Here is a 27,908-nt window from a genome sequence, read left to right on the forward strand (position 1 = left end):
ATAAAGAGCTAAATGGCCAATAGCTAGGTAGGAGAGAATAGGTGGGACTTCCAGAGAAAGAGAGGAACTGAGAGGGGAGAAGATTCTAGGCATTCAGGAGACACCAGGAAGACACGAAGAGGTTAGACATATAGCACAGAGTAGAGATAACCAAGCCAGATGATAGAATGTAGATTAAGAAAAGCAGGTTAATTTAAGTTATAAGAGCTAATGGAACAAGCCTAAGCTAATGGCCAAGCTTTCATAATTAATAAGAAGTCTCTGTGTTGTTATTTGTGAGCTGGTGGCCAACAAAAAAGCTTACTACAGCCTAGGTGTTCCTTAAAAGTTTAAAATGGAGGTTGGAGAGACTTGCTGTTCTTGCAGAGGACCCTAGTTCAGTTTCCAGTATCCACATTGAATAGCTCACAATTGCTTGTAATTTCAGTTTCAGGAGATCTTATGCCCTCTCTGGCCTCTGTGGACATCCATATATGTATGCATATTTATTCTCTGTCACACATATATGCATAAATAATAGCAAAATAAATATTACATTTTTAGTGTTAAAACAGGGGCTTGGTTGATGGCTAAACAGTTAGGAATACATACTGTTCTTGCAGAGGATCCAAGTCGTTCAGTTGCTCCAGGTGAAGGAAGACAGAGATAGGAGTATCTCAGAGGCTCCAGACAAAACTATGAGCCCCAGGTCCATGAGGGACTCTATCAAAAAAATAAGATAGAGAGCAATAGAGGAAGACACCTGATGTTGACCTCTGACCTTCAGATTCACACACTCACACATACAAATCATACCTGAATATTCTTAGCTTCATTAGTTAAACAGTCAAAAGGTAGAAACAATCCACCAAGGTCCACAAACTGATAAATGGAGTATATTTGGCACATCAACATTGTATTGTTTGTATGTCATTTTGACACAAGCTACTGTCCATAAGATCCAGCTGTAAGGCATTTTCTCAATTAGTGATCAAGGGGGCAGGGAGGCAGCACATTGTGGGTAGTACCATCCCTGGCTGATGACCCTGGGTTCCTGAGAAAACCAGGGGAAGCAAGCCAGTAAGTAGCACCCCTCCAAGGCCTCTGCATCACCTCCTGCCTCCAGGATCCTTTGAGATCCTGTCTTGACTTCCTTCAGTGATGAACAGCAGCAATGTTGAAGTGTAAGCCAAATAAACCCTTCCCTCCCCAACTGGCTTTTTGGTCATGGTGTTTTGTTGCAGCAACAGAAACCCTGACTAAGACAGACACTATGGAATGTCATTTGTCTATGAAGAGGATTGGTGTTGCAGCAAGGGAGGAAGATTGAAAACATCGTCTATATGAAAGAATCTCTTTGTGAGAGCTTGCATGCTATATGATTTAAGTTAAACAAAATAGTCCAAATTGGCCATTCTACAGAGAAAGAAAGTCAGTACATAAGGTTGTGGTGGGGCAGATGGGTAGGTGGAATTAAGAGCCAAAGGGCTTAGATAAAATGATTTAAAATGTTATAAACATGATCAGGGACATAGTTACAAAACTGTAACTCTACATAATAAAAACAAAGAAACAATTCTATGGGTCACTTGGATTTAGCTCCTTTCTGGGTGATCTTATGAACAAATAAAATTTGCCTGAAGATCAAAGGACAGAGCAAGCCACTAGATTAAACATAGAGGCCAGGCAGTGGTGGCACACACCTTTAATCCCAGCACTGGGAAGGTTGAGACAGGAAGTGATGTGGCTGGGTAGAGAAAGGAATATAAGGCAGGAGGAGACAGGAGCTCACTCATGCTCTTTCAGGCTGAGGAGTTGGTGAGGTAAGAGGTGGTGGCTATGGCTTGCTCTGCTTCTCTGATCTTTCAGCTGATACCTGGCTCTGGGTTTTTATTATAAGCCCATTTAGAATTTGTGCAACATGTGACTTCAGGAGTGTTACTTCCTCCATAGGCAATGGATGGAGGTAATAGTTTTCACCTCATGGGCTGTAAAGACTGAAAGAGTAAATACAGATTAGAACAATGCCTGAAAATAAAAAATGAAATCTGCTTTGTTGTTCATCCCAGTCACTGTACAAATATCTTACTCCAATATGTACTGGAGTGTCAAGGATAAGGTATTTGCACAGAATATATACATATACATATGATAAAACCTTTGAAGCTATCTTTTCCTTGGAATAATCTTTTATTTATTTGAGACATGGTTTGATGTAGCCTACCCTGCCTTGAACTGTCTATGAACCTAGACTTTCAATTTCTGATCCTCCTAACTCCATCTCCAAGTGCTGTAAGATTACAGGGCTGACTTGTAGCCAGCTTTTCCTGTAGTAATTTTAAGTATACCATATTCAGTACATTTTAAATATTAGGCATTATATTTATTTTTTTGTTTTTGTTTTTTTGGTTTTCTCGAGACAGGGTTTCTTTGTGTAGCTTTGCGCCTTTCCTGGAACTCACTTGGTAGCCCAGGCTGGCCTTGAACTCACAGAGATCCGCCTGGCTCTGCCTCCGGAGCACTGGGATTAAAGGCATGAGCCACCACCACCTGGCTATATTTATTTTTATAACTCACATTTGAAAAAACTTTTCCAACAATTTGACATTTATAAAAAATTTATTGAAGGTCTAGAAAGATAGCTCAGGAGTTAAGAGCACACATTGCTTTTGCAGAGTCCCACAGTTTGATTCCTAGTACCCATGTGAGGGGGCTCACAGTTTTGGGTAACTCCAGCCCCAGGAGATCTAATGCCCCCTTTGGCCTCTTTGGGCATTGCATGCACATGCACAAACCTATATACAAACACATACACATAATTTACAAATAAAGAAAAGTTGAAAATTTCCTCTGTTGTGAGGTGAATGCAGGAGTATGGGTCAATTAGTAAAATCTGCTTAGAAACAAATGGAAAGTTAGGGGGAATACAATTAAAATTTGAGTCAGTTATAGAAGTAACTTAATATTCATACAAACCTAGTAAGATTAGTAGCACTTAACATTTTAAGAAAAGATACTGAAGTGCTTATTTTGTGTCAAAACAATAACATTGGAAGTCTGATCTGAGTCTGACTCCTGAGGCTCATTCACTTTCCTTCTCAACAAAATGTGAATAAAGCACAAGTTTAACTCTGTATAATGGAGTAGTAACACCTTACCAGAGTACAGTGAGGCAGGCAGACAGACAGTTAAATTCGGACCATGTAAGAATATGCAAACTTGTCTGGCGGTGGTGGCCACGCCTTTAATCCTAGCGCTCAGGAGGCAGAGGCAGGAGGATCTCTGTGAGTTTGAGGCCAGCCTGATCTACAGAGCGAGTTCCAGGGTAGGTTCCAAAAGCTACACAGAGAAACCCTGTCTCAACCCCCCCCCAAAAAAAAACCCCCAAACAAACAAGCAAACAAACAACAACAACAAAAATCACGGCTTTCCATTCTGGCATCCATGCTTTTGTTTTCAACGAGAAACTTTTTCCTAGTTTGACCCAAATGGGCTTCCCGTCGTCCCTGTCTCTACGCGCGCATGCTCAGAAGCCCGCTAACCTTCGCCGCCGTTTACTTCCTGCTGCCTTGACAATGGCGGCCCGCGGCGTGGGGCTTTTGACCCGTTTGCCCCTGCATTCCCAGAGAAGGAGCCGAGTCCAGCGTTCTATTTCCAGGCACCTCAGTTGCCCCGGGACTGTAGCCGCGAACTTCGGGAGCGAAGAGCAGCCTTCAGGGGGTGCGGAGACAGGTGACAGGGTCGGCCGAGGCGGGCGGAGGGCGAGCGGCACGGGCCCGGGGCCGGGTCTCTGACCTGGTGGAAACCCAGGTGGAAGTTTCGGCGCTGTTGAGGACGGCTCCCGTGCACAGCAGTGAAGTTGTTTAGGCCAGGATCACAGCTGGCGAGTGCTTTATAGGTCATCACAAAAAACCGTGTGCGGTGGTGATAATAGTCCCTGTTGCTTCATCCCTGACCCCAGTGTATCTGATTTTGATCATCTGTCTTAGGGTTACTAATGTTGTGGTTAAAGACCATGACCAGAGGCATCTTGGAAAGAAAAGGGTTTATTTGACTTAGAAATTTCCACTCACGGTTCACTGAGGGAAGCCAAGGTAGAAACTCAGACTGGTCGGGAATCTGGAGCATGAGCTGATGCAGAGGCCATGGAGGCATGAATGCGCTTACTGGCTTGCTCAGTCCACTTCCTTATAGCACCTAGGACCACCGGCCCAGGATGGTACCACCCACAGTGGACTGGTCCCTTTGACATCAGTCACTAATTAGGAAAATGCTCTACGGACTTTCCTGTAGCCCAGTCCTGATAGAGGCGTTTTCTCAATTGAGGTTTCCTCGGCTCAGATGACTCTAGTTTCTGTCAAGTTGACATAAAACTAGCCAGTGCAATGCCCATAAGATGTCGCTTAAGGCTGAATACACCAAAGCCTACTGAGCAGCCAGTTTTCCTGACTCCCAGAACCCTCTGCCTATGAAAATATTTGTTTGTTCTTTTGGCATTTCAGCACAACCTGTTTGGTAACAGATTTTTGTCCGCTGTTTTAACAGGGACCTTCTACATGTATACACCTTGTCTATTGAGATCCCAGTCTCACTGAACCTTTCTTGTGTCCCAAGAACCTGTTTTCAGAATTCTTAGAACAGCCTTGCAAGAAGTTTGCTGCATGTTGAAATAGTGATTGGATTGGGTTTAAAGAGAAGCCGCTTCTGTTGAAAGTTTTTAAGTAACCCTGAAAATTCAAATAAGGATTCTGCCCAAGTCTCTTGTATGGTGGCTTAAGTTTGAGAGCACTTTTATATGTTCTTTGGGACACAAAGCAAACCTGTAGAGTAGAGCAAAGGCAATTAGTAATACTTCAGTTTTTTCTGTTTTCATTTTCTCCGTGTGTGGTACATGTGTGTGTTCATGGTAGCCTGTGTGTGGGCACATGTGTGAATAGAAGTACACGTGGGTCCAAGTGTGTGGTTGATGTGGAGAACCATCAGTGCTGCCCTTCCGCCTTGTTCATTGAGGCAGGATCTCTAAATCAAACCCCAGAGCCTGAAGAAGCGACTTGAGTCAGTAGTTGCTCTGGGAACCCTTTGTCTCTTACAGGTGGGCCTGCATGCCTGGCTGGCATTTACTTGGGTTCTGGGGATCTGAATTATGGTCTTCAAACTTCTGTGGCAATCGCTTACAGCACTGGGCCACCTCCTCAGCCCTATGACTCCGTTTTATAGATGAGAAGAAAAACAAGCAAGTCTGACTTTCAAGTTCAAGCTTTCCATACAGTGGCAAAAAGAGCAATCAAACTCTCCTGACTTTGAAGCTGTCCTCTACCTTTACTATAGATTTTATTGCACATTTGCATCATTAGGATAAGACAACTAAATAAATATGCAGGGACTCTTGAGGGTCATAGCAAGTAACCAGATGGCTCAAAAGAGACGTAAGTGTATCTTAGCTTACTAAAGTAAGAAGTCAAGAAGAGATTTATGCTTCCAATTTGTACAGTCTTACACTGTTGACCTTACTTTTATAGCAAGCAGTTGAACACCAATTTAGACTCCGAGTGAAGATGAGAAGCAAGAATGTCTAAGGTAATTACAACCAAAAAAGTGGCGAGGTGGTCCAGGCAGAGGTTACTGCATAAAAAGAGATGAGAATGAGGACTGAGGAAGAACAAGAAGTAGAGTAGTCTCTGGCCTTAACATGGAGGAAGATGGTCTTGCAGACTGTTAAATATTACATAATGATCCTATGAATTGCACTCCTTCATAGATACTGAAGTGGGGAAATACAGAGGTAGAAGACAGTCTACTGTGGAGTGTCAGAAGTCTTCACACACCTGAGCAAAACTTGAAGGCTGAATGGAGGTTGGCCAGACAGAAAGTGAGCAGGTGGGCATTCCAGCAGGGGATGAAAGGCAGAAAGTTGTTAGCATGTGATGGTATTGTGTGCTCAATGCCATGTGTGAGAGCAGAGGTGGAGGATACTGGCATTGAGGAGAGGAGGCACCTTGGGCTGTGGTGTTTACACATAGAAGAGGTCCTGTGGGCAAGAGTGTGGAACGTTGAGCAGGGGACAAAACAGGAGTACCTGAGACCAGTTTTGGTGTCAGGCTGTTGTGAGGGCACAGGCCAGAGAAGAGTGTTAGAATGATGTGGAGTGGAGAGAGGGCACGTATGAGAGACTGTGTCTTCGGCCATCTAGTACAGGAGGGAGAAGAGTGAGTTCTACCTGTTTGGTCCCTCATTAAAAATGATGAGCAGCTCAAGGCCAGCATTCTCTGTGCCTTAAGAGACTTGGCTTTGTACTGGCTCTGATGAGGACAGTTTGGATCCAGCAGCTTACACTGTCATTAACCCAAATCTCCCTCTTTTCAATGAAAATATGAAAATGTACTTTTCAGACCCATTTTATGTTGTAGTGAGCATTGGACCCAGGGCCTTGTACATGCTAGGCAAGTACTGTACTAACTGAAGTAACATCTCCAGCCTTCGATTTTAATGTTTAAATTTCCCTGTGATAGAGTTCCTAATCAATGGAAACTAGGTATTAGTTGTTTTGAGCCAGATCAAGACTTTAGATGGAGAAAAATCTTTTTAGTAACTTATTACATTATGTTAAATGCCTTAAGATCATTGTTTGATTGCACTTAGACTTGTGTTAATTTTCTTTAGGCTTTTCAATATTATAGATTGTACAGGTTTTGTATGTATGTGTTTGTGGAAGTGTTGAATGAATGGTTTCCTTTCTCATTTTGCTTTTAGGATTTTGAAGAACTGTTTTCAGCCATATATCTCAATTTTATTCCAAATCACAATTTTAATAATAGTCACAGAGAACAGTAAAATAAGCCAAATGTAGTAACACATATCTTTAATCCCAGCACAGAGGGAGGTAGAGGTAGAAGGATCTCTGAGCTTAAGGCCAGTCAGGGCTACAGAGTGTCTTAAAAAAATCACTAGATGAATATTGAAAGCAATCTGTCATAATAAACCTTAAAAAGAAGAGAGGATTAAAACATGCAGCTAGGCTAACAGGGGCTCATGGCTGCCAGGTTTGATCACCTGGGTTTGGTCCCTAGAGCCACATAGTGGAAGAAGAGAGTTTACCCCAAAAGCTGTCTTCAGACCCCCACATGTGTGCCAGTGCATAGGCGCACATGTGCACACACAGTAAGTAAATACATTTTAGATATGTGATTAGGATAAAATTGTTTTAATCACATGTATAATCTTCATATACTTAAATCAACATATGTTTTAAATTTTATGTGTATTAATAGAAATGTTTTTGTCTCATTTGTAGGCTCTGAAGATAAGACCCCCAAAAAGAGATTCTCTGAGGTGCAGAAGGAGAGAAGAGAACAGGCCCAGCGGACTGTTTTGATACATTGCCCAAATAATATCAATGAGAAAAAGTTTCTCAAGTATTTATCCCAGCATGGACCAATCAATAATCATTTCTTCTACGAGAGCTTTGTATGTATCTAAATACCTGTCTAACTTGGAGGTTATGCTTTTTAAGGTAGTTTTTGTTGCTATTTGTAGTGTATGAACAAAGATCTCTTGATATTCTACCTGTTCCTTGATTTCTTTAGTGAGCCTTTCTCTCCTTGTATATGAAAAAAGAAACCCTATTGCAGTGTTTTAGAATTGTTCCTGGGATGTAGCTCAGTAATGAAGCATTTATTTGACATACTGGAGACCCTGAGTTCAGTCCCCAGCATTTCGAAAACAAAAACAACAACATCAAAGCAAGCCCTAGTTGTTAGTAACTTTGAATGGAGTGATTCCATAATCTGAAGACCTTAGTGCAGAGGTTCTCACCCTTCCTAATCCTTCGGTCCTTTAGGACAGTTCCTCAGGTTATAGTGACCCCCAACCTTAAGATTATTTTGCTGCTACTTATGAACTGTAATTTTGCTGCTATTATGAATCAATGTAACTATCTGATATACAGGATCTGATCAATCCATGATTTGTGAGATGCTGCCCTAGAGTCTAGTTCTGTAGATATTGACAGAAAAGGGATCTAAGCTTTGCTCTGTGCTGTCCTGTAACAATCTTCTTTTCAGGGCATTATAATGTTCCTTCTCCTAATTTACTTGTAATGAGTTGTCTTAGAAGTATATCATTTATAAAATTTGAAATGTAGTATTTTGTAACAATATAATTGTTTTGGGAATGCTGTGTTAATGTGTTGAATATAACATTGTGGAACATATTCTTTTTTCCTTTTCTTATACCTTTCATACAGGGTCTCTATGCTGTTGTAGAATTTTGCCAAAAAGACAGTGTAAACTCATTGCAGAATGGAACACATACTCCAAACCAGAGAACAGAGCCTGCAATTCCGTTTAAGTCACGTTTTTTGAACTTAAAGCTGAAGAATCCATCTAACCAGATGCCTGAACAGTCATATGCACAGATAAACAACCAGTCACCTCCTTCAAGCAAGAAACTCTTTGAATTACTGAGTTATGCAGAAAGCGTAAGTTTACATGTATATTTGAGATTTATCAAGTGTATATTCGTGCATTAGAAAAGTTCTGATACTCAGCTCCATTATGGTTTAGTTTTATGAGGTGAAAGGAGATAGAGGTGAATGATGAGAATTGATGCATAGCTTTACCAAGGCCAGCTTTCTGCTAGGAGTTGTAGATGCAGCCTGTCAGATAGCTGTTGAGTTTGTCTTTGAGGTTATCTTGATAACTGCCAAGGGATCTCAAAAAATTCTTGTATGTTTTTCCTCCTGATTACTTCAGAGCAGTGAATTGCAGTCATAAATGCCCTCACTACAAGCCACTCTTGTATTCACAGACTTTATCTATTTGCTCAAGATGTACTTTAAAACATGTATTTGCTTGGCTAATTTTTTTTTTTTTTTTTTTTTTTTACAACTTTTAATTTTATTAATGAGTGGAATTGCTTTAAGAAATTCTACCTGGGGGCTGGAAAGATGGCTCAGAGGTTCTGAGCACTTGCTGCTTTTGCAGAGGACAAGTTGGGTTCCCAGCACCCATGTCAGGTACTCACAACCACTTGTAACTCTAACTCCAGGGGATCCGACCCTTCTTCTGGACACTGGGGCAGTTTACACACACGGACACACACACAGACACACACACACACACACACAGACATACATGTGTGCATGTAATTAAAAGAAATCTACACCACAGAATTTGTTAAATGGAAAATAAGTCTCCCCTCTCACCTAGCGACTCTCCATGCTATTGTGCACCTTACCTTATGGGTAAACCACAGGCTGCCCAAGTTTGGAGCCTTTTGGACAGTTCAGATGTTTCCTCCCTTTTTAATATAGTTAACTGTCTACATCATGTTCTATAAATGCTAAAGTATCTTATTTTAGTTTTATATCCTAGTGTTTTTATTATTCTTATTTATCAGACTTTTAGCTAGGTTAGTGATCTTGACAAAGAATCAACTTATTTAAATACTGGTTTTTGGGTTGATTTTTCTGGTTTTTAAAATTTTGCTTCTAGCCTCCACGTTTCTTCCACTTCCATTGACTTATTTATTTATTTATTTATTTATTTATTTTTGGGTTAGTGCTCAATTCCTTTACCTGCAGGAATGTTTTCAATAAGGGCATTGGAAGCTCTGATTTGTAGTTTAATATTCAACTCTAGTATAGTTTTGGAGTCTTGATTAGTTTAACCTTTAATATCAGTCTTCTAAGGAGTCTGGGCTCATTTATGAAACAGAAATGTGGGACTTCTAACATTTGAATTTCAGTATTTCTTGCCCTCTGACCTTTGTGCTTGTTTTGACCTCTTTTTGGGGTACTCTCTGACTTTTTCTAAAATAGTGCTTTATGCTTATTGCTTACAAAGAGTAGTTTAACCAAATTGTATTTTGTTAGTGCTTTTGGTAGTATTTTTAAGAATCAACTTTTAAGGGTGAGGGGATGGCTCAGTGGAAAAACTGATATGTAGGTGTGGGTGCCCAGGTTTGGATCCCTAGCACCCACATGAAAGCAGTATTGTGGCATGTGCCGGTAATCCCAGCACTGGGATGGTGGTGTGTCTGTTGCTCCCTGGCCACCAAGTCTAGCTAAAACAGTGATCTCTAGGTTCAAGGTAGAAACCCTGTCTCAAAAAGTAAGATGCCCAGTGTTGACCTTTAAATGAAGAAGTGAAAGCACCTGTGTACACTAACATACCACAGATACACCCCACATACATACATATGTACACATGTGTGAGTACATATATGCAAATACATTTTTTTAATCTACTTTTAAGACTGAAGAAGAAAATAATTGTATTTTTAAGGCAAATCTCCAAAGCCATGCAAATGACGTTATTTTACAGACCTCTGTGTGTTTTGTTGCTTTCTTTGGCCAGCTAGATGGACGATCAGCTGAACACGCTCCTGAAGGCCTTCCAGCTCACAGAGGAGAATGTCAGGCTCCGCCATCTCACCTGTTCCCTCATTGAGGACATAGCTGCTGCGTATTTTCCTGGCTGTGTTGTTCGGCCCTTTGGCTCCTCAGTAAACACATTTGGCAAGTTAGGATGTGATTTGGACATGTTTTTAGATCTAGATGAAGTTGGAAAACTCAATGTTCACAAGGTAATAATTATTTCTTTGCACCACTATAAGAAATTAGGAAATTTTTGGACCTAATAAAATTATAGCTATTGTTTTCTAACTTAGTAAAGATGACTGAAAAATGAAGTCTATCTGGATTATTTGGAGTAGTAAAGTATTCCTTCGTGTTGTCTAACATGGGCCACATTACATGTGCAGTAAAGTTTTCTTCCTCCAGGTTTGAAGTGCTGATGGTCATGTCTGTACACAGAGGTGTGTTTTCTGTATTAATACCATTTTAATTTTGGCAGCTGCCTTCTCTTACTTGTTTTAATTTACCTGCTGTGTTGATAGTCACACAGTCCCTTATGTACTTTCAAATAGACTTTGAAATATCCTCTTTCTACTTCTTTCTGTGTGCCACTCGGTATTGTGACTGTGGGCCTGGCCAGGCGTTATCTTAGAGAGGAGTTTGGCTTTCTCACTGTCTGAGATTGTTTTTCCCATCCTGGAATGGTTCTTGTTAGCTCAGCCGTGAGAAGATTTGTCTCTTGGTTTAAGGCCTACTACTCCCGCCTCGGCCTTCTCGAAGCCAGCCTTTCTTTTCTCTCCGCCCTGCTCACATTAGTCACCCCACTGTCCTTCTTGTGCCTCGCTGGTGTTTCTGTCTTTAGGGTGGCTTCCTGTGGTGTTGGTTAGTGGCTGATGTGACTGTCCCCTCTGTGTTGTAAGCTGAGCAGGGCAGGTGTGTGTCTGTGACCTCTTTACTTCCATTCCAGTTCTAGTCATGGTGTCCGCAAAGCTGTGTGTGTCCATGGAACTGAAGCAGCAAGGGACAGGAAGGACAGCAGATTTCAGTGGCCAGATTCAGCAAGACTAACATGCTTTAGAAACAGTTAAATTCCTGGCATGGGCACCTCAATTAGGTGACACTTCTATTTTTATTTGTTTATTAGACATATTTCACAGAATATGTGACTTGGCCATTTAAAGTATACAATTTTGTATTGGTGTTATTATTTCTGTATTTGTAGAGTGATATAACCATCAGAAACATGAAATTTAGACTCTTTGTCACACCGAAAAGCACCATCATAAGTGTTCAACTGGGCTTTGGAGCCAGCTGAAGAGTCAGAATTCTGCTTACTAGCAGGGTGGTCTTGGGTAATGGTTTGCCATGTCTTAAACTTCCCAACTCACTTAGAAGTTGAGATTGACTAAACTAACTAATGGGAAACCTGAGTGATTGGACATAAGTGCTCACCATCCCCAGAAAGATTATTATGTTACCTTTTTATAAGGGGAAATACTTTTTCTCTGCTGGAGGCAGAAGTTTGTTGGTAGATTTTAGTTACCTGTTTAAGTTTCTCAAGTATTGTGGTAGTATTTAGAAAAAGTTAATGTTAGAAGGCTTTTCTCCATTGTGATGAAGTAATTTGACATCATTTGTATATAGATTTGACTCATGAAAGTGCTATAAACATACATGCTTGTTTAAGATATTTATGGATGATGGGCTTAAGAATATATCCTCATTTAAGATTATCATAGATTTGCCAGTAGAAAAATGAATAATTATTCAGTGACAATTGAAGCACTCGTAAATTTTCCCAGTTTCTAAAATGTTATTGATGCTGTTTGTCCAGTTTTGGACTTCTTGGCACTCCACCTTGTTTTGGAATTTTTTGTCTAGTGGTTTTATTCTTCAGCCTAGGGAGTTAGAAATTGTGTGCTGACCCTTTTTCTACTTCTCAAACTACTATGTATGATGCCCAGTGATGGTCAGGTACTAAAAGGTTGTTTACTGGGGAATAAATGAAAGTCACTCACTTACTTGTTGAAATAATAAATTTCAGTGTTTCTAAATTTGTATATGAAATGTGCCAGTGACCATAACACGGAGACCCTGAGGATGAAATAGTCAGCTTACGTCTGCCTTTGGTTTTCTCTGGTTTTGCTTTTCCTGGTAGAAAGTCGTATGTTGCAGGGTTTAGGCAGTACAAGTGAAGATTAGTAACTGTGTCCCAAGTAGTGTTTTCCTGTGGTCTGAAGGACTGGGCTGAGCTGCTTGCATAGTGCCTGTTTTTCTTTCAGTACATTTTCTTGCACTCTGTAGTGCTATAGGAGAATCCGTCATGGAGTTAGCTATTTCTGCAGTTTTTCTGAGTATATAATGTTTGTATGCACATGGGCTGTGCATGTACATGTGTGTGCTTGTCTGTGGAGACCAGAGTTCAACATGGGGTGTCTTCCTATGTTTCTCCCCTGTCTTAAAACAGCATGTCTTACTGAATTCAGCACTCACTGATTGGCTAGTTAAGCTGGTCAGCAAGCACTGGTTGTATGTAGACACTTTACTGCCAAGGGAGCTGTTTCCCTAGCTCACTTTACAAGTTTTGTTTATTTGATGGATAAAAGTAGTTTTTACAGTCTCTTACCTTTGCCCACTTTTGATGTGTTTTCCATCACATGTACCTTCCCTAATTACAGTGTTTTATTAATGTGCAGGGTCTATTGATCTCATTGGCCTACATGTTCTCTTGCTTTTTATATTGTCCATCTAAGCTCACTTACACTGGTAACAGACACTCAGTCTCCCGGATCTCAGTGGGCTTTCCCATCAGCCCTCTCCCCATCCCTCTTTCCAGCAGCCAGGCTGCCTGTCACTCGTCCCTGCCTGTGTTCTTTGTGTCGATGAAAGCAGTGACGAACTGTAGAGAATTGAGATGTGGCCCTCTGTGGGTCTCTCTGGTTCTACCTAAAAATGACCTGAGAAGCCTCTGCTTACACACAGAGCACACCCCTCTGGGCAGCACCCTACACACATGCATGGAGCAGTGGCACTATCTGTCCCTGGCCTGGCCATTCCTCACAGCTCCAGTTCTCTCCCTCCAAGTCCACTGCTCAGAACTGTTTTGTTGTTTTGTGTGTGTGTTTTGTTTTTGTTTTTTGTAGTGTCATTTGTACGTCTTCCACTTCCTTTGTCTATGAGAACGACCAGCCTCACTCTTGTACTACCTGCTCTGATTCTGGTCTGCCGGTTGGTGGCCTTTTAACATTATACACCCCCCCCCACCGCCCCATTTTTTATTTATTATTTATTTATTTTTCTATTGTCAGCTTGACACAGAATAAATTCTTATCCTAATAGTGAAATGTTTGATTGAGGCTTGCCCAGTAATTGAGTAAAACCAAAACTTATAAGCCACAGTCATCCTAGGGTCCCCCCTGCTATGTAGCCTCCCTGGTTCTGTGGGTTGCAGTCTGATTGTTCTTTGCTTTATATCTAGTATGGTGGCCTTTTTTTTTTTTTTTTTTAAACCATCCTGGGATGAGTTGATTTCAAATGTATTGTCATTATTTTTTTTTGATGGAGATATATATACTTTTTGTTTACTTTTCCATTGACCTCTATAGAAGGAAACCTCTGTCTTATTTTCTCTTGTTGATTTGCTCTTCTTCTGCCTGTATTCTCCCCATATTGTGAGTTCATGGGTCCATCGAGGTGCAAAGCTATGTGGAAAGGGCATGTGTATGTTCAGAGAATGTATGTAGTAAGTGATTCTGTGTGCATTAGTACTTTATGCACACAAACAACTGTGGTGCATATGTTAATTATAGAAAATCAGTGTTTGCAAGTTAGTGCCTTGTATTTTACAGAACTCAAAGGCACCCTTGAGTCTGTTTTGCTATGATTGCATGTATCTCTGTGTTGATTTGTTTTGCCAGAAGTTATTTAGACTCTTAAGTTCTAAAGCATTCTTTCCCCAAAGTTTAAAAAATTCCTTTTTCCATAAATCCCCTCATAATTATCAATATTTTTATATTCAGGATGCAGGGAATTTTTCGATGGAATTTCAAGTGAAAAATGTTCCTTCAGAAAGGATTGCTACTCAGAAGATCCTATCTGTAATAGGAGAGTGCCTTGACAATTTTGGCCCTGGCTGTGTGGGTGTTCAGAAAATACTAAATGCTCGATGTCCACTTGTGAGATTCTCCCATCAGGCCTCTGGATTTCAGTGTGATTTGACCGCTAACAATAGGTATGACCTCATGAATGTTTTCACTTAAATGTAACTGTTCTAAGGTATTAACTTTTCTGGTTTAGAAACAGTAGCTTGGAACTCTTTTAGACATACTTCAGTAATGACCTGCTGTCCGACTGATGGATCTGTCTGTCTGTCTGTCTGTCTATCTTAATATGAACTCACTAAATTGAGTGTAATGGCACATGCCTAAAGTCCCAGTTCTGGGGAGTCTGAGTCAAGAGGATTGTATATTTGAGGCCTGCCTGGGCTACATGCCTAAGTTATATCAAAAAAAGAAAAAAGAAAAGAAAAAAAACCCCCACTTCTTTAAAGGTGAACATTTAGATTATAAAGTAGGAAATCTTTTTTTTTTTTTTTTAGAGTTCTACTTTTTAATATACTTCTAAACAAAATATTAGAGTGTTGTGTTACAGTGTTAATAGGACAGTGAGATTCATTACTTACTTCCTTCCTACCCTCCCTCCCTCCTTCCCTCCCTCTCTCCCACCTTCCCTCCCTTTTAATTGTTTTATTTTTGTTTAATGTGCATGGATGTTTTACCTGTGTTCACTACATGCACCACATATGTACCTGGTTCCTGAGGCCAGAAAAGGATGTCAGGTCTAATGGGACTGGAGTTAGAGGGTTGTGAGCCACCACATGGATGCTGGGAATTGAACCTGGGCCATCTGGAAAAACAATCAGTGTTCTTCACCACTGAACCATCTCTCCAGCCCTGGTAATGTATTCTTACCTGTGTTGCCTAAAAGTATGAACCATACCTGTTTTATATTAGAAAGTAGAAGTACACCTTGAGTTTGACATCTGAGTGTCTAGGCATTGTCTCTGCTATACACTAACATAGCATGTCGTGGCTTGAGTCAGAAAATGCTCAGAACAGCTTGAGACTCTTAAGTTTCTCTTCAATGTATTTGTGCTATATTATCTCGCCACCTAACAGCTTAGGACAAAGAGGGCCATGAATAACAAGTTCTTTTATACTCTGAATACTTTTCCTGAACTCACTCTGAATTGATGAGCGAGTTACTCTGGCACCTATTATTTGTTAGATGAGAATTCTGACTGAAAGTGGGTTCAGAAGGTCCAGTTTCAAGCAGCTTTGGTTAGTTCACCTGTCTGCTAGTGCTAAGTCCTTCTGGACAACCCTCGAGTGGCGCAGGATATAAAGTCATTGTATTTTTAACCAAATTTAATGTAAGAATAAAAATATATACTGTACTTCCTATGGATATGTTTTCTTTATATTATGTATGTAAAATGGGATAGTAACATCTTTGTAATAATGTATTTTCTTTGTTGAATTGAGATTGGTTTGTAATAACTTGTTTTCTGCAGCTTTCTGCTTCCTTATGTCAGAGATCTCACAGGATTTGACTTATTTTTCAGCCAAATTTAATTGTATTTAAATATGTAAAACCTTTCATTGCTGTTGTCTTGGAACTACAGTTTAAATGGGTGTTACATGATGATTCTTGTGCCCTTTCTTGGTTCTTTGAGAAATTACAAGACATTTTGATCAGTGGAAACTTAATTCTAAAATATTTCTGGTTAATAATCTTTGAATTTTCATTTTGACTTCGAGATTTATTAAAAATAGATTTTTAAACCTGATCTCCCTTTTGGGTGTAGGGTATGTTGCCTAGGCTGGTCTCCAAGTCCTGGGCTTGAAAAGATCCCCTCCCTCAGCCTGAGGAGCTGAAGCCACAGGCATGTACCACCATGCCATGCATGGCTCTGTGGTGATTTCTAACAGGTGGTTTAGTTTTTATACACTGGACTTGAATAATTTCGGCTGCTTCACAACTGTGAATCTCCCCTCTCTCTCCTCGGATATATTACATCCATTTCCCCTCCCTCCACTCCTCCTAGTCTCTTCCCCCACTCTCCTCTCCCCCACATCCACTGCTCCTCCATTTCCCTTCAGAAAAGAGCAGGCCTCCCAAGGCTATCAATCAAACATGGCACAACAAGATACAGTAACAGAAACATGTTTAGGAACTTGACTTAAAAAACTATGTTTTAGCAAGGCTATGGTGGCGCATGCCTTTAATCCCAGCACTCGGGAGGCAGAGCCAGGTGGATCTCTGTGAGTTTGAGGCCAGCCTGGGCTACAGTGAGATCCAGGACAGACACCAAAACTACACGGAGAAAACCTGTCTCAAAAAACAAAACAAAACAAAACAAACAAACAAAAAACAACCCTGTTTCACAGCTTGAATGTAGGTGTCGCTATTTGTAAAATTGTTGCAGTTGTTGTGAGTGTGTTTGATATTCGAGCATTTACATCAAATTGAACACTGTGAATGCACAGTGGGGTCAGTTGGCTTTTGGTTTTGAGGCCGGGTTTGAAGTAACTTGGGCTGGCCTCCAGCTTGCTTTATAGCTAGAGCTGTCCTTCAGTTCCTGGCCCCCACCTTCACCTCCTATGCAGTCTGATTTGCAGGTGCTTGTCATCATGTCTGGCTGCATAATGCTTTTGGTTTAACCATGGTGTTCAAAATATAAGCAAAAGACAGTGAGATACTTAGATCTGTTTCCAACTGTGTCTTTTATTGACTTTTGTATCCTAACTTGGGGTTTGAAGTTTTTTTTAACTTTTCTGTTTTGAAGTATTGCTTTGAAAAGTTCCGAACTCCTTTATATATATGGCTCCCTGGATTTGAGAGTAAGAGCCTTGGTGTTCACTGTGCGATGCTGGGCTCGAGCACATTCGTTAACAAGCAGTATTCCTGGTGCGTGGATTACAAACTTCTCCCTAACAGTGATGGTCATCTTTTTCCTCCAGAGAAGATCGCCCCCCATTCTTCCAACTCTGGATTCCCTAAAATCCCTAGCAGGTAAGACTAGAAGTGGCCGCCATCTTCTTTTTGACACTGGATAGACATTTACCAGATATAATCAAAGCATGTATATTTGTAAGTCACATCATTTACTCCTTGACTTTTACATATAAAAAGAAATGGTTGTAAATTTTAATACTGAATCTAAATTTTAAGTGCTGCGTGTGCGTGTGCGTGTGCGTGTGCGTGTGCGTGTGTGTGTGTGTGTGCGCACACGTTCGCGTGTGTGTGTGTGTGTGTGTGTGTGTGTGTGCGCGCACACGTTCGCGTGTGTGTGTGTGTGTGTGTGTGTGCGCACACGTTCGCGTTCACCGGTGGTCATAAGAACTGGTGTTGTCTAGCTAGGCCTTTGGAATTGAGAGTTGTGCCTATAATGTTAGTTGACCCAGTCTGAGATGAAGTTGAAAAAGTGCTTAGCAGGTCCAGCTGTGGATCTGATCACAGTCCCCAGGCTTCCCAAATTCGATTTTCTCTAGACAGCACTGGGGTGCCTGAAACTGCTTCCTGGTGTTCTAAAGATTTGCAATGTAGGTGTATTTGAGTTTACAGTCATTCCTAGGTGTGTAGTGTTTTAAATTCAGAATGCTATTTATATTAGAATAAATTGAAATTTTGAAAGCTTGCTGCAGGAGATAGAAATATCATTCTAGGAGCACACATGTAGAAAGGATGTTCATATCTTTGTAGTTGTCCCATTGTGCATGCTGCTCTAAGGAAATTCCAAAGTGGATATGAGTCTTCTCTGTTTATAATAATCCTGGAAGGAGTTGTGTTCTTCTATAATAAATTGTGAACTACTTGTTAATATTTAAAACCATTTGTTGTCTGAGCTAGTGTCCTCTGGTTTTCCTCCTTATGTGTTCCCATCCCACCCATACTATGATTGTTCTCATGATATTTAGTCATAACTAATTTTACTGTCTGGAATGTGCTTTTTCCTCAGTTAAATTACCTCTCTCTGCTACCTTCCCTTAATTAATTCAAATCAAAGGTAAATGCTACAAATGTTAATGTTCACAGTTGAGCTCAAAGAAGGCTGACTTAGTGGGTTACCAGAGTCAGCAGGGTGGAGAGGTGCTCGGCCTCAGGTCTGAGCCTGAAACAGAAGGCAGCAGCCATGCCTGTGGGTCCCTCCTCCCTGCCATCCTTCATTACTAAGTCTTTAGTGGTGGATGTGTCAGATAGACAGTTTCCAACAGCTGACAAACTAGGAGGGAAGACACATAACTACATGAAGGCAGATTCCCATCAGTGAACAGTTTATAAGCAGCCTTTTTTAGTCTGCTCCTGCTGGATACACTGATGTTTTAACATGGAGAAGTCATTGTAGACAAAAATCATGGAACTCATGGGATCCGGAAGCTGAAAAAAAGAGCTGGTGCTAGTTTGTGTTGGGGTGGACTATGCTGTGCACACCTTTTCTGTTCCAGTCTTGGAGTTCTCAGCCCCAGTCAGGCTTTGGGACCACTGACTCCACTTTTTGAAATGGAGTCCCATTTGCCCTTTAATTCTGATGGATCTAAATAAATCAGCTTTTTCTTTTACAGATTATAAAACGTTGTAAACCCTTCCTAACACTAGGTCATGATGACATACTTAAATTTTTTTTTAGTAAGTTTTGTAGTTTTACACTTAGACCTGTTATCCATTCAAGTTAGTTCTTTTTGACATGTGAATGTCCAATTACTTTTATACTGTTTGCTTTAAAATCAAGGTCCACTTTTTCCCTGTAGTTCTTTTTGTTCCTTGACCAAAGTCAATGGCAATAAATTGTCAATATTTGTGTGGGTCTGTTTCTAGACTGGTGAATCTCTTCAGTCTCTCTCTCTCTCCCACTACTGCAGTACTTTGTTTGCTATAGCACTGTAACACTTATGTGGCATAATGTGATTGCTACAGTGTTATTCTTTTTAAAATTATTTTAGTTATTTTGCTTTCATTTAAAATTTTCAAACCTGCCTATGTCTATCTACAAAGAATTCTACTCAGAAGAAGAGTGGTGTCTCGCTAGGTTTAGTTCAGTTATCTGTTTGTTTCTTTGTCTGGTTGTTTGTTTTAATTTAGTTGACAATTTCATACATGTATATAATACATTCTGGTCACATTTGTCTTCTTCCCCCACCTTCCACTAACCCTCTCCCTTTCTCCCACTAAATCTTCACCCCACTTCGATTTTAGTAGTTATAGGTGGCTGGTGCCTAGCCTATTGGCCTATGTTCTTGTTGTCCGGGTGACACCTAAAATAGGAAAGAGCAGGAAGAGAAAAGAAGACTAGAGAAGCAAACCATGTTAGGCTTGAATGCTAAGGTTTGCAAAAAACAAAAGTAACCTTATCTTAAATCAAATTGCTTTCAAGTTTCAATATTTTCTATAAAATCTTTTTAGTAAAAGGAACATGAGTAGAGAAAGTCTCTGGGTTTTTAATTGAAACTTATTTGTAAAAATATTTTTAATGTGGCTCATTTTTCTGTTAGTAATTTTTATTTAGAAATATGTATTTTTTTTAATATATTTTGATCATGGTTTACCCTCCCCCCCACTTCTCCCAGATGTTCCCCACTAACCCAAATCCACAACCTTTCTTTGTCTTATTAGAATATAAACAGATAGCTAAAAGTAATAGTAATAAAAAATAAGATAAATAAAAACAAATACAAAAAACAGCTGAAGAAAAAGCACAAGAAACACATATATATGCGGAGACACATACATTTGCACACACAGAAAACCCATAAGAACAAAACTGGAAAAGCAAAAGATCTGTAAGGGGAAAAAAAACTGTTCAGACAAAGCATTGGGAGACAACAATCCTCGAAAGATAGCATTGAGTTTGTTTTGTGTTGGCCGTCTACTGCTGGTTGTGGTTTGTGTACTCAGTGAAACTCCATTGGAAGAAAAAATTCCTTTCTGATTGGTTATCAGTTAGAGATAGCATCTGGTGGGTTAGGGGTGGGGCCTTGTCTACTTCCCGCTCAGTACTGGGACCCCAGCTGGCATAGACCTGTACAGGCCCTGTGCTTGCTGCCACAGTCTGAATCCTTACATGTGTCAGTCCTGTTGTGTCTAGATGGCCCCCTTTGGCTCTTACAGTCTTTCTACCTTCTCTTTGCAGAGTTCCCTGAACCCTGGGCAGGGATTTGATGAAAACATCCTGAGTGTTCCAAGGTTTCCCACTCTGCATATTGTTCAGTTACGGGTCTCTGTATTTGTTCCCATCTACTGCAGGAAGAAGCTTCTCTGATGATGGCGGAGCGAGATACTGATTTATGAGTATAGCAGAATGTCATTAGGAATCCTTTTATAGCTACATTACTTTAGCAGTACAGTCATACTTGGTTTTCCTCTTAGGTCCATGACCTAGATTGGCTACCTACGCATTGTTTGGCATGGGTTCCATCTCATAAAGTGGCCTTAGTTCCAGACAGATATGGTTGGATATGTGGTTGGATATTCTCCCCACTTTTATACCACTATTGCACAGTGTATCGTGCAGGCAGGTCACCATCATAGAGCACAGAGTTTGCAGCTGGGTTAGTCTTCCCTTTCTCGTCGGGTAGTGTACAGAGTACTTCTAGTACCTTGAGCACTAGTCAGTAGGGGTGAAGGTTCTATCTAGGTAGGCTCCAGCTTGGCTTCTCCATCATCACTGAGCTGTGTGGGTGTTGTCTTCAGCAGTAGGGCCTTACTGTCATTTTGCAGAGCAACCAATAGCCTGGTTATGTAGGGTTTTCTATGGAACCCCTTTGTTAGTAATATTTTAAATCAGAGACACATTCCTGGGGGGGGGGAAGGCACAATAGCTAGAAGGCTGTGAAAATATTTGACTTACACTGTCACAAAAAATATCATGTTAGTCACTTGACATATTAAACATGTATAGAAATTTCAAAGAAGTACAAGTGTCTATAGCTGTGTGGTGGGTGTGTTGTCTGTTGTTATAGCTTTGGTGAGGGCATCTCATACTGCCTAGCCTTACTGCCTTTGCCACATTGTCAAATGCTGGAAATGCTGATTTTTATAGGACTCGCTGGTGTTAACATTTCCTGGAGATGTGAACAAGTGTCTACCTACATGAAGTATGGCACACTCCTTTAATCCCAACACTTAGGAATCAGAGGCAGGCAGATTTCTGTGCATTAAAGGAGTTCCTGGACAGCCAAAGCTACACAGAGAAAACCTGTCTAGAAAAACCAACCATCTTTTGAACCTCTTTTCAGGAGGAAATGTTTCAATCCAAAGTAAATAGCTACACAGAAGTCTAGGATCTAATAGATGTGGTCACTATTATCATGTTTAACTGGGCCCACACTCTGCTGGGTACTTTGGATGGCATGTATCATCTGTCCAAGATGCCAGCCTAAACTGTCTTCTGTCACTCACTAGTAGAGTGCCCAGACTTTCTGGTCTTAGTTTTGTCACAGATCTGTGTAAGACACCAAACATGGAAAAAGCCTTATTTATCAGCTTAAAACCAACAGGAAGTCACTCTATAATCCTAGCTTTCCCCTTAAACAAAGTTAGGTAGGTACAAATACATTTAAGCTCAGTCCTGGCTAGTGCCTTGTAGCTGATTCTGGAGCTTGATGCCCCAGCTGCATCTGGCAGTATTCCGACCTCTAAGGGATGACCCTGTGCCACTACAGGAGGAAAGAACTACATGACCAGCAGGAGGCAGGGAGCTGCACACTAGTGGAGGTGACACAGTAGCTTTGTAGGATGCAGACATGAGCAGAAGAGGAAGGCGTGGGTCCCCATGTTCCCTTCAAGTGCATGTATGTCCTCAGTACGTTTCTACCACCTCCCCAAGAGCACCAAACTGAGAATAACTCTCCAACAAGTGAGACTTTGGGGACACTCCAGATTCAAACTACCATACACCATTGGGAGAGGGAAACATGTCAGGAGTTTAGACTTTTTTTTTTAAATAAGAACCAGAAAAAAGACAGGTTTGAAGTAACCTTATTTATCTCTTTCTAGTTTTTTGCTGGGGATTCTAGACTTCCACAGTTATTCAGATTACTAAGTGTCTGCTATAAATGGATATAGTTGTGGGTCAGACTGGAAGAAGGTCTTCATAGGGGTGTGGTCTTTGTATTCCCAGACTGGGGCAGTCTGGTGATAGCATACCTGTGGTCAAAATGCAGTCAGGTGAATTCAGTAGAAGACGGCTTGAATTAAGAAGCATTCAGACAGGGGGCCGCTGTGGGTTAGATGTGTGAGATTGGAATTTACGTTTGAGAATCATCTTGTACATTGTCTGTTGGGATGTGGGTAGGTAAGAGATCCCATGGTACCTGTGGACCTGGCACAGTAAGGACAATGACTCCATCTCAAGACCCAGTGCTAGTAGGAAAGTAAGGGTGGTCTAATGTGAGCCTCTTAGAACAACTGGTGTATGTCATTGGATCAAAGCGAAACAGTGTTAAAGATGGAAAGGAAATTAGCTGGTGGTTAAGGATATCCTGAAGTCTGTTATGGAAGGCAGACACTGCGTGTTTTCATTTTTAACTAGAAAACCGTGTGTTCAAAAGATGGATTAAAGCATTGAGTTGCTAGACGTTAATTTTAGGACATTAAAAGAAATGTAGCATTAGTTTCTCTGTTGTCTGATTTTTAAGTGGAGTTTTAAAATCTATGAACTAACTACATATAACATGACTAATAGAACATTAGCATTTAATGGAGCTAAACTCATAGATTCCTATTCTGAAGTAGGAAATACTTTACACTATGAAACTCTGTTTCTGTGTGTTTAAGGTGCTGAAGATAGATGTATCCTAGATGGGAACAATTGTACATTTATCCAGGACGTGTACAAAATTAAACCTTCAAGAAACACAGAAACGTTAGGTAAGTCTTTTTCCTTTCTTCTTGTTCCTTTTTGGATTTAGACAGACTTTCCTCTCATTTTCTTTATCTTGTTTTCTTGCAGAATTACTACTGAAGGAATTTTTTGAGTATTTTGGCAATTTCGCTTTCAATAAAAACTCAATAAATATTCGACAGGTAAAGAACATGTCAGCATTTGTTATAAACTAGCTGTCTGCTGTCCCAGTGTTGTAGTTAGATTCATTTCTAAAGCACTCTAAAGAATGCTCACGTCTGAGTAATGGTTATGAGATGGGATGGAAATGGGCTGGGGCACTTGACTGAGCTTAGTCACCTGCTGTTGTCACAGCACATGGTCTGTCCCCCCTCTCTCCTTCTCTCCTGCCCTTCCCCTTCTCTTTGTAAGTAGTTGTATTATATAAAAAGGATTTTCATTATTGATCTAGTCCAGATACCTACCACCTGAGCATTGACATTATCTTTCATAGATCATAAACCTAAGCAGTTTTCTTCAGAGAATACTTGTAACCACGTGGGGAAAAAAAAAGGCTGGTTATATATGCACTCATATAAATGCATATGTAGCCAAGAGCCTTGGGAAAGCAGTTGTTTGCTCTCTGGCTTACGCTAGCCTTGTCCCTTCTTACCTGTGTGTCTTCTCTGTTGTCTGTAGGGAAGGGAGCAGAACAAGCCCGATTCCTCTCCTCTATACATCCAGAACCCTTTTGAGACGTCTCTCAACATAAGCAAGAATGTGAGTCAGAGCCAGCTGCAGAAATTTGTGGATTTGGCTAGAGACAGTGCCTGGATCTTAGAGCAGGAAGATACGGGTCAGCCTTCCCCCTCAAGTAAGCGGCCCTGGGGGCTGGCTGCCCTCCTGCTGCCGCCTGGGGTGGTCCACACCTCTCTCTCCAAGAAGAGGAAGAAGCCAGTGAGTGAAAAGGTCAAAAGCTTGTTAGCATCCATAAAAAGTAGCACTACAGACACTTCCAAGGGCACCCGTGGCAAGAGAGCAATCAGTACACAGGCATGATGGCGAGCACTTTGGACTCTGGGAAGGAGCTGCCGTGAAACTTTGACAGGCCTTAACTTTCATCCGATGTCTTTGTCACCATCCCATCACCCTTTTACTTGATCTGAAGAATAGTTGTTTTTCCGATCAGGTGCAGTTTTATTAAAATATCAGTGGCAAAAAATATGTAAAAGACATATATGAGCTCTGCAAAGTCAATGGTAAAAATCAATTTTATCAGCAAAACAGTTGATAGTACTGTCAGTCCCTAGTTGGAAATCATTTTAAAATACTTCTAGTTGTCTCCATGTATAGGTGATGAATGTAATAAAGCTCCGAAATTTGGTAATACTCTGTAGTATCTATTTTCTGTTTTCAACCAAAGATCCCTTATTAGGTGTTTTGTTTTCTTGTCGGTGTACAAAGTAATGGTTTCACATTGGGCTCCTGTGCAGACCATGTCTGTGGTGGTCCTTCCCCGCCTTCCCAGCACGCACACACACACGCACGCACGCACGCACGCACGCACGCACGCACACGCCCATGTTCTCCCACTAGCCCTCCGTTCAGATTTGCTTCATGTATGAAGCAGTGTTCTGCTACTCCCTCCCCTCCCCCCCTCCCCATAAGGCTTTCCCCCAAAGGTCCCTGAAGTTTCACGGTCTGTATTCCTGCATGCTCCACACATACATCAAAGTGAAGCCCAAGGTCTGCACAGGAGAGGAAAAGTACAGCTGTGTCTTTCTGGGTCTGGGGTCCTTCATGAAGCAGAATCCCCTGTTCACAGTTAAACAGGTTAGTTGTGATTTCCCAAACTGTCTAAAACATAAAGTGCAGACACTCAGTCACCGCATCTGTTCTAAGTCAGGGATGTAAATTATGGGTATATTGGGCTTTAAAATAGATTTTGTTTTAAAATCAAATTTTACTTTTGTTCTCAAAAATAAAACCCTGTTTCTACTGAAATATGATGACAGTATTTCTAATATTTCTTCACTTCTCTTTTTGAGATCTCTCCCTGTCAGAAGTGGATACATACACAGAGGAATATATTTTATATTGTGTTCTGTGTAGTAGCTTTCCTTGTGAGGTATAGAGAGTGTAGAGTTTAGAACTTGGCTCCGTGGCAGCTCGCTGTCCTTGGCTGAGGTTGTTAGAGCTACAGAATGGGAGTGGTCATAGTGCCCCTGCTCTAGGCTGTGGAGCTGAGGTACAGGGAAGGTGGTGTTAAAGCCTGGCATCCCAGATGGAGCAGACAGCTCCATTCCGTGTGTGTGTGTGTGTGTGTGTGTGTGTGTGTGTGTGTGTGTGTGCGCGCGCGTGCGTGCTTGCGTGCGCATGCGTGCCTAATGACAAATCTCCGAGGCAGGACCAGGAACAAGCACTGTACTTCTGTTCTCCACCATCTGGACCAGGCACAAGCACTGCACTCCAGTTCTCTGTGATCTGTGGACTAGGTACAAGCACTGCACTCCTGTTCTCTGTGATCTGTGGACCAGGTACAAGCACTGCACTCCTATTCTCCGTGATCTGTGGACCAGGTACAAGCACTGCACTCCTGTTCTCTGTGATCTGTGGACCAGGTACAAGCACTGCACTCCTATTCTCCATGATCTGTGGACCAGGCACAAGCACTGCACTCCTGTTCTCTGTGATCTGTGGGACCAGGTACAAGCACTGCACTCCTGTTCTCTGTGATCTGTAGACCAGGTACAAGCACTGCACTCCTGTTCTTCGTGATCTGGACCAGGTACAAGCACTGCACTCCTGTTCTCTGTGATCTATGGACCAGGCATAAGCACTGCATTCCTGTTCTCTGTGATCTGGACCAGGCACAAGCACTGCACTCCTGTTCTCCGTGATCTGTGGACCAGGCACAAGCACTGCACTCCTGTTCTTTCATGATCTGGACCAGGCACAAGCACTGCACTCCTGTTCTCTGTGATCTGTGGACCAGGTACAAGCACTGCACTCCTGCTCTCCGTGATCTGTGGACACACAGCTGCTGGCAGTTCATGATGAACACTTAAATCCATGAAGCCAGTTCACAGTGTGGCATTTCCCACTTCTGGAGTCATGAAATCCCTGGAGCTTTAGCACTTCATGAGCTTCCCGGTTGTTTAAGATTAGGATGCTCGCTCTGCACTTGGTAATGCTGCTGTTGCTCTCTTGGCTTTGGGGACATTGGAGGTGGGACCCAGGGCCTTGAGTGTCCTAGGCCAGCACTCTGCCTCAAGTCCTAGCCCCTAGCTACTTTCAGAGTTCATAGTCTATAATTATTTTTCCTGCTACTCAAGATTCAAACTTGGATGGAGCTTGTAGGGGTTTTAGACTTTATTTAAAGTTTTAGAACAGAATTCTAATGGACTTGCAATATTTTGAGAAGTCAGCAACAGTGGGTTTCTGGAGCAAATCTGCTCACGGGCATTGCTGTTGGCACTCACCCGACGCCAGGCCAGCAGGGTTCTCCTTTGCCAAGGTATCCAGCAGAAGCTGCCCTCACTGGTTCCTGAAGCTCATTTTGTTGAGAGAAAGCTGGATGCTGATTTGTGAAGCACCTCTGAAGTTTCTGACTGATTTTCTTCCCCTAGTCACAGCATCTGCTCAGACATTTTCTTTTGTGTTGATTTCAATTTAAAGTTATTTAAGCACGTGATGTGCGTGTATATGTTAGTATTCTTTTTTTTAATTTTCATCCTATTCTCTTTTACCTCGATACTGATAGTCTGTGTTTTTGCATTAAGATGTAATTATATGATGAATTTCAATGTACAAATTCTGATTTTGAGACAGGGTCCATGTAGCTCTGGCTGACTGAACTCACTGTGTAGCAGAAAATGACTTTGAACTCCTGCCTCTGTCTCCCAAGTGCTAGAATTACAGGTGTAAGCCCCACACCTGGCTAAAAGTTTTAATATATAATTTTAAAATAAAGGCCTTATGAACAGTCCTGTTCCAGCAAAGTAGGTGTTTTGTGTGGGGAGTATAGGGGCGTGCTGCTGCTGCTGTCGTTTGCGTCTTTCTGATACTGGGTTCACTTAATGCCAAGATCCTTGCACATTCCATTTAGGCTGACACTCTACCATTGAGCTATATCCAAGCCCCATAGTAAATAGTTTTAAACTGTATTTAACTGAATATAATGTATTTCCTACATACCTTTAGTATATCACAGCCCCTTTGTGTGTGTGTGTGTGTGTGTGTGTGTGTGTGTGTGTGTGTGTACAAACATGTGCATGCCAGGTTGACTCTGGGTATCTTCATTCACTCTTTGCCTTGGTTTTTCACCAGTTTGGCATGCTAAACTGGGCCGGCAACCCCCCGGGCCCCTGTCTCTGTCTCTCTGGCACTGGGATTGCAGATGCACGTTAGTTACCATATCCGGCTTCTGTAAGTGCTGGGGATCAAACTCAGTTCTGCTCTGCTCACTGAGCTATCTCCCCAGCCCACTGCCAAAATGCTTTTCTAAGTTTATTTCAGTGCTTTGACACTGGTCCTACCGAATTGAAATGAATTACAATGAGTTAGCTTTTTCCTGGGTGTGACTGGGCTTTCATCTGTCCTTTTCACCTACCTTGGCTTTATGGAGTATATGAAAATAATTTTGATAGATTACCTAGATGAAATTGATTGGAGCTCTGCATTTTTGAAGGTTCT

At 41.4% G+C, this 27,908-nt stretch overlaps 1 protein-coding gene across 3 annotated transcripts; it reads left to right on the forward strand.

The window, feature by feature from the left end:
- The first annotated feature begins 3,536 nt into the window (after positions 1-3,536).
- LOC118584238 (mitochondrial poly(A) polymerase) lies at positions 3,537-24,602 on the forward strand. Of its 3 annotated transcripts, none has more exons than XM_036188340.1 (9): positions 3,537-3,711; positions 7,271-7,443; positions 8,222-8,455; positions 10,339-10,563; positions 14,353-14,564; positions 17,181-17,407; positions 23,168-23,260; positions 23,343-23,416; positions 23,913-24,602. In XM_036188340.1, the coding sequence occupies exons 1-9, from the start codon at positions 3,555-3,557 to the stop codon at positions 24,270-24,272; spliced, it is 1,755 nt and encodes a 584-aa protein (XP_036044233.1). In that variant the 5' UTR covers positions 3,537-3,554; the 3' UTR covers positions 24,273-24,602. The 3 variants fall into 3 exon arrangements, with proteins under 3 accessions (XP_036044233.1, XP_036044234.1, XP_036044236.1); XM_036188341.1 differs by having other exon boundaries at positions 3,537-3,699; XM_036188343.1 differs by lacking the exons at positions 3,537-3,711; positions 7,271-7,443 and having other exon boundaries at positions 8,390-8,455; positions 10,335-10,563.
- Positions 24,603-27,908: the final 3,306 nt, after the last annotated feature.

The sequence above is a fragment of the Onychomys torridus genome, chromosome 5 (assembly GCF_903995425.1).
Source record: "Onychomys torridus chromosome 5, mOncTor1.1, whole genome shotgun sequence".
NCBI classification, from domain to species: domain Eukaryota; kingdom Metazoa; phylum Chordata; class Mammalia; order Rodentia; family Cricetidae; genus Onychomys; species Onychomys torridus.

Coding starts and splice junctions, on each gene's coding strand:
- LOC118584238 (XM_036188340.1), top strand. CDS start 3,555: ATGGCGGCCCGCGGCGTGGGGCTTTTGACCCGTTTGCCCCTGCATTCC. Junction 14,565..17,180: donor GATTTGACCGCTAACAATAG/GTATGACCTCAT, acceptor TCTGTTTTGAAG/TATTGCTTTGAAAAGTTCCG. Junction 23,261..23,342: donor AAGAAACACAGAAACGTTAG/GTAAGTCTTTTT, acceptor GTTTTCTTGCAG/AATTACTACTGAAGGAATTT.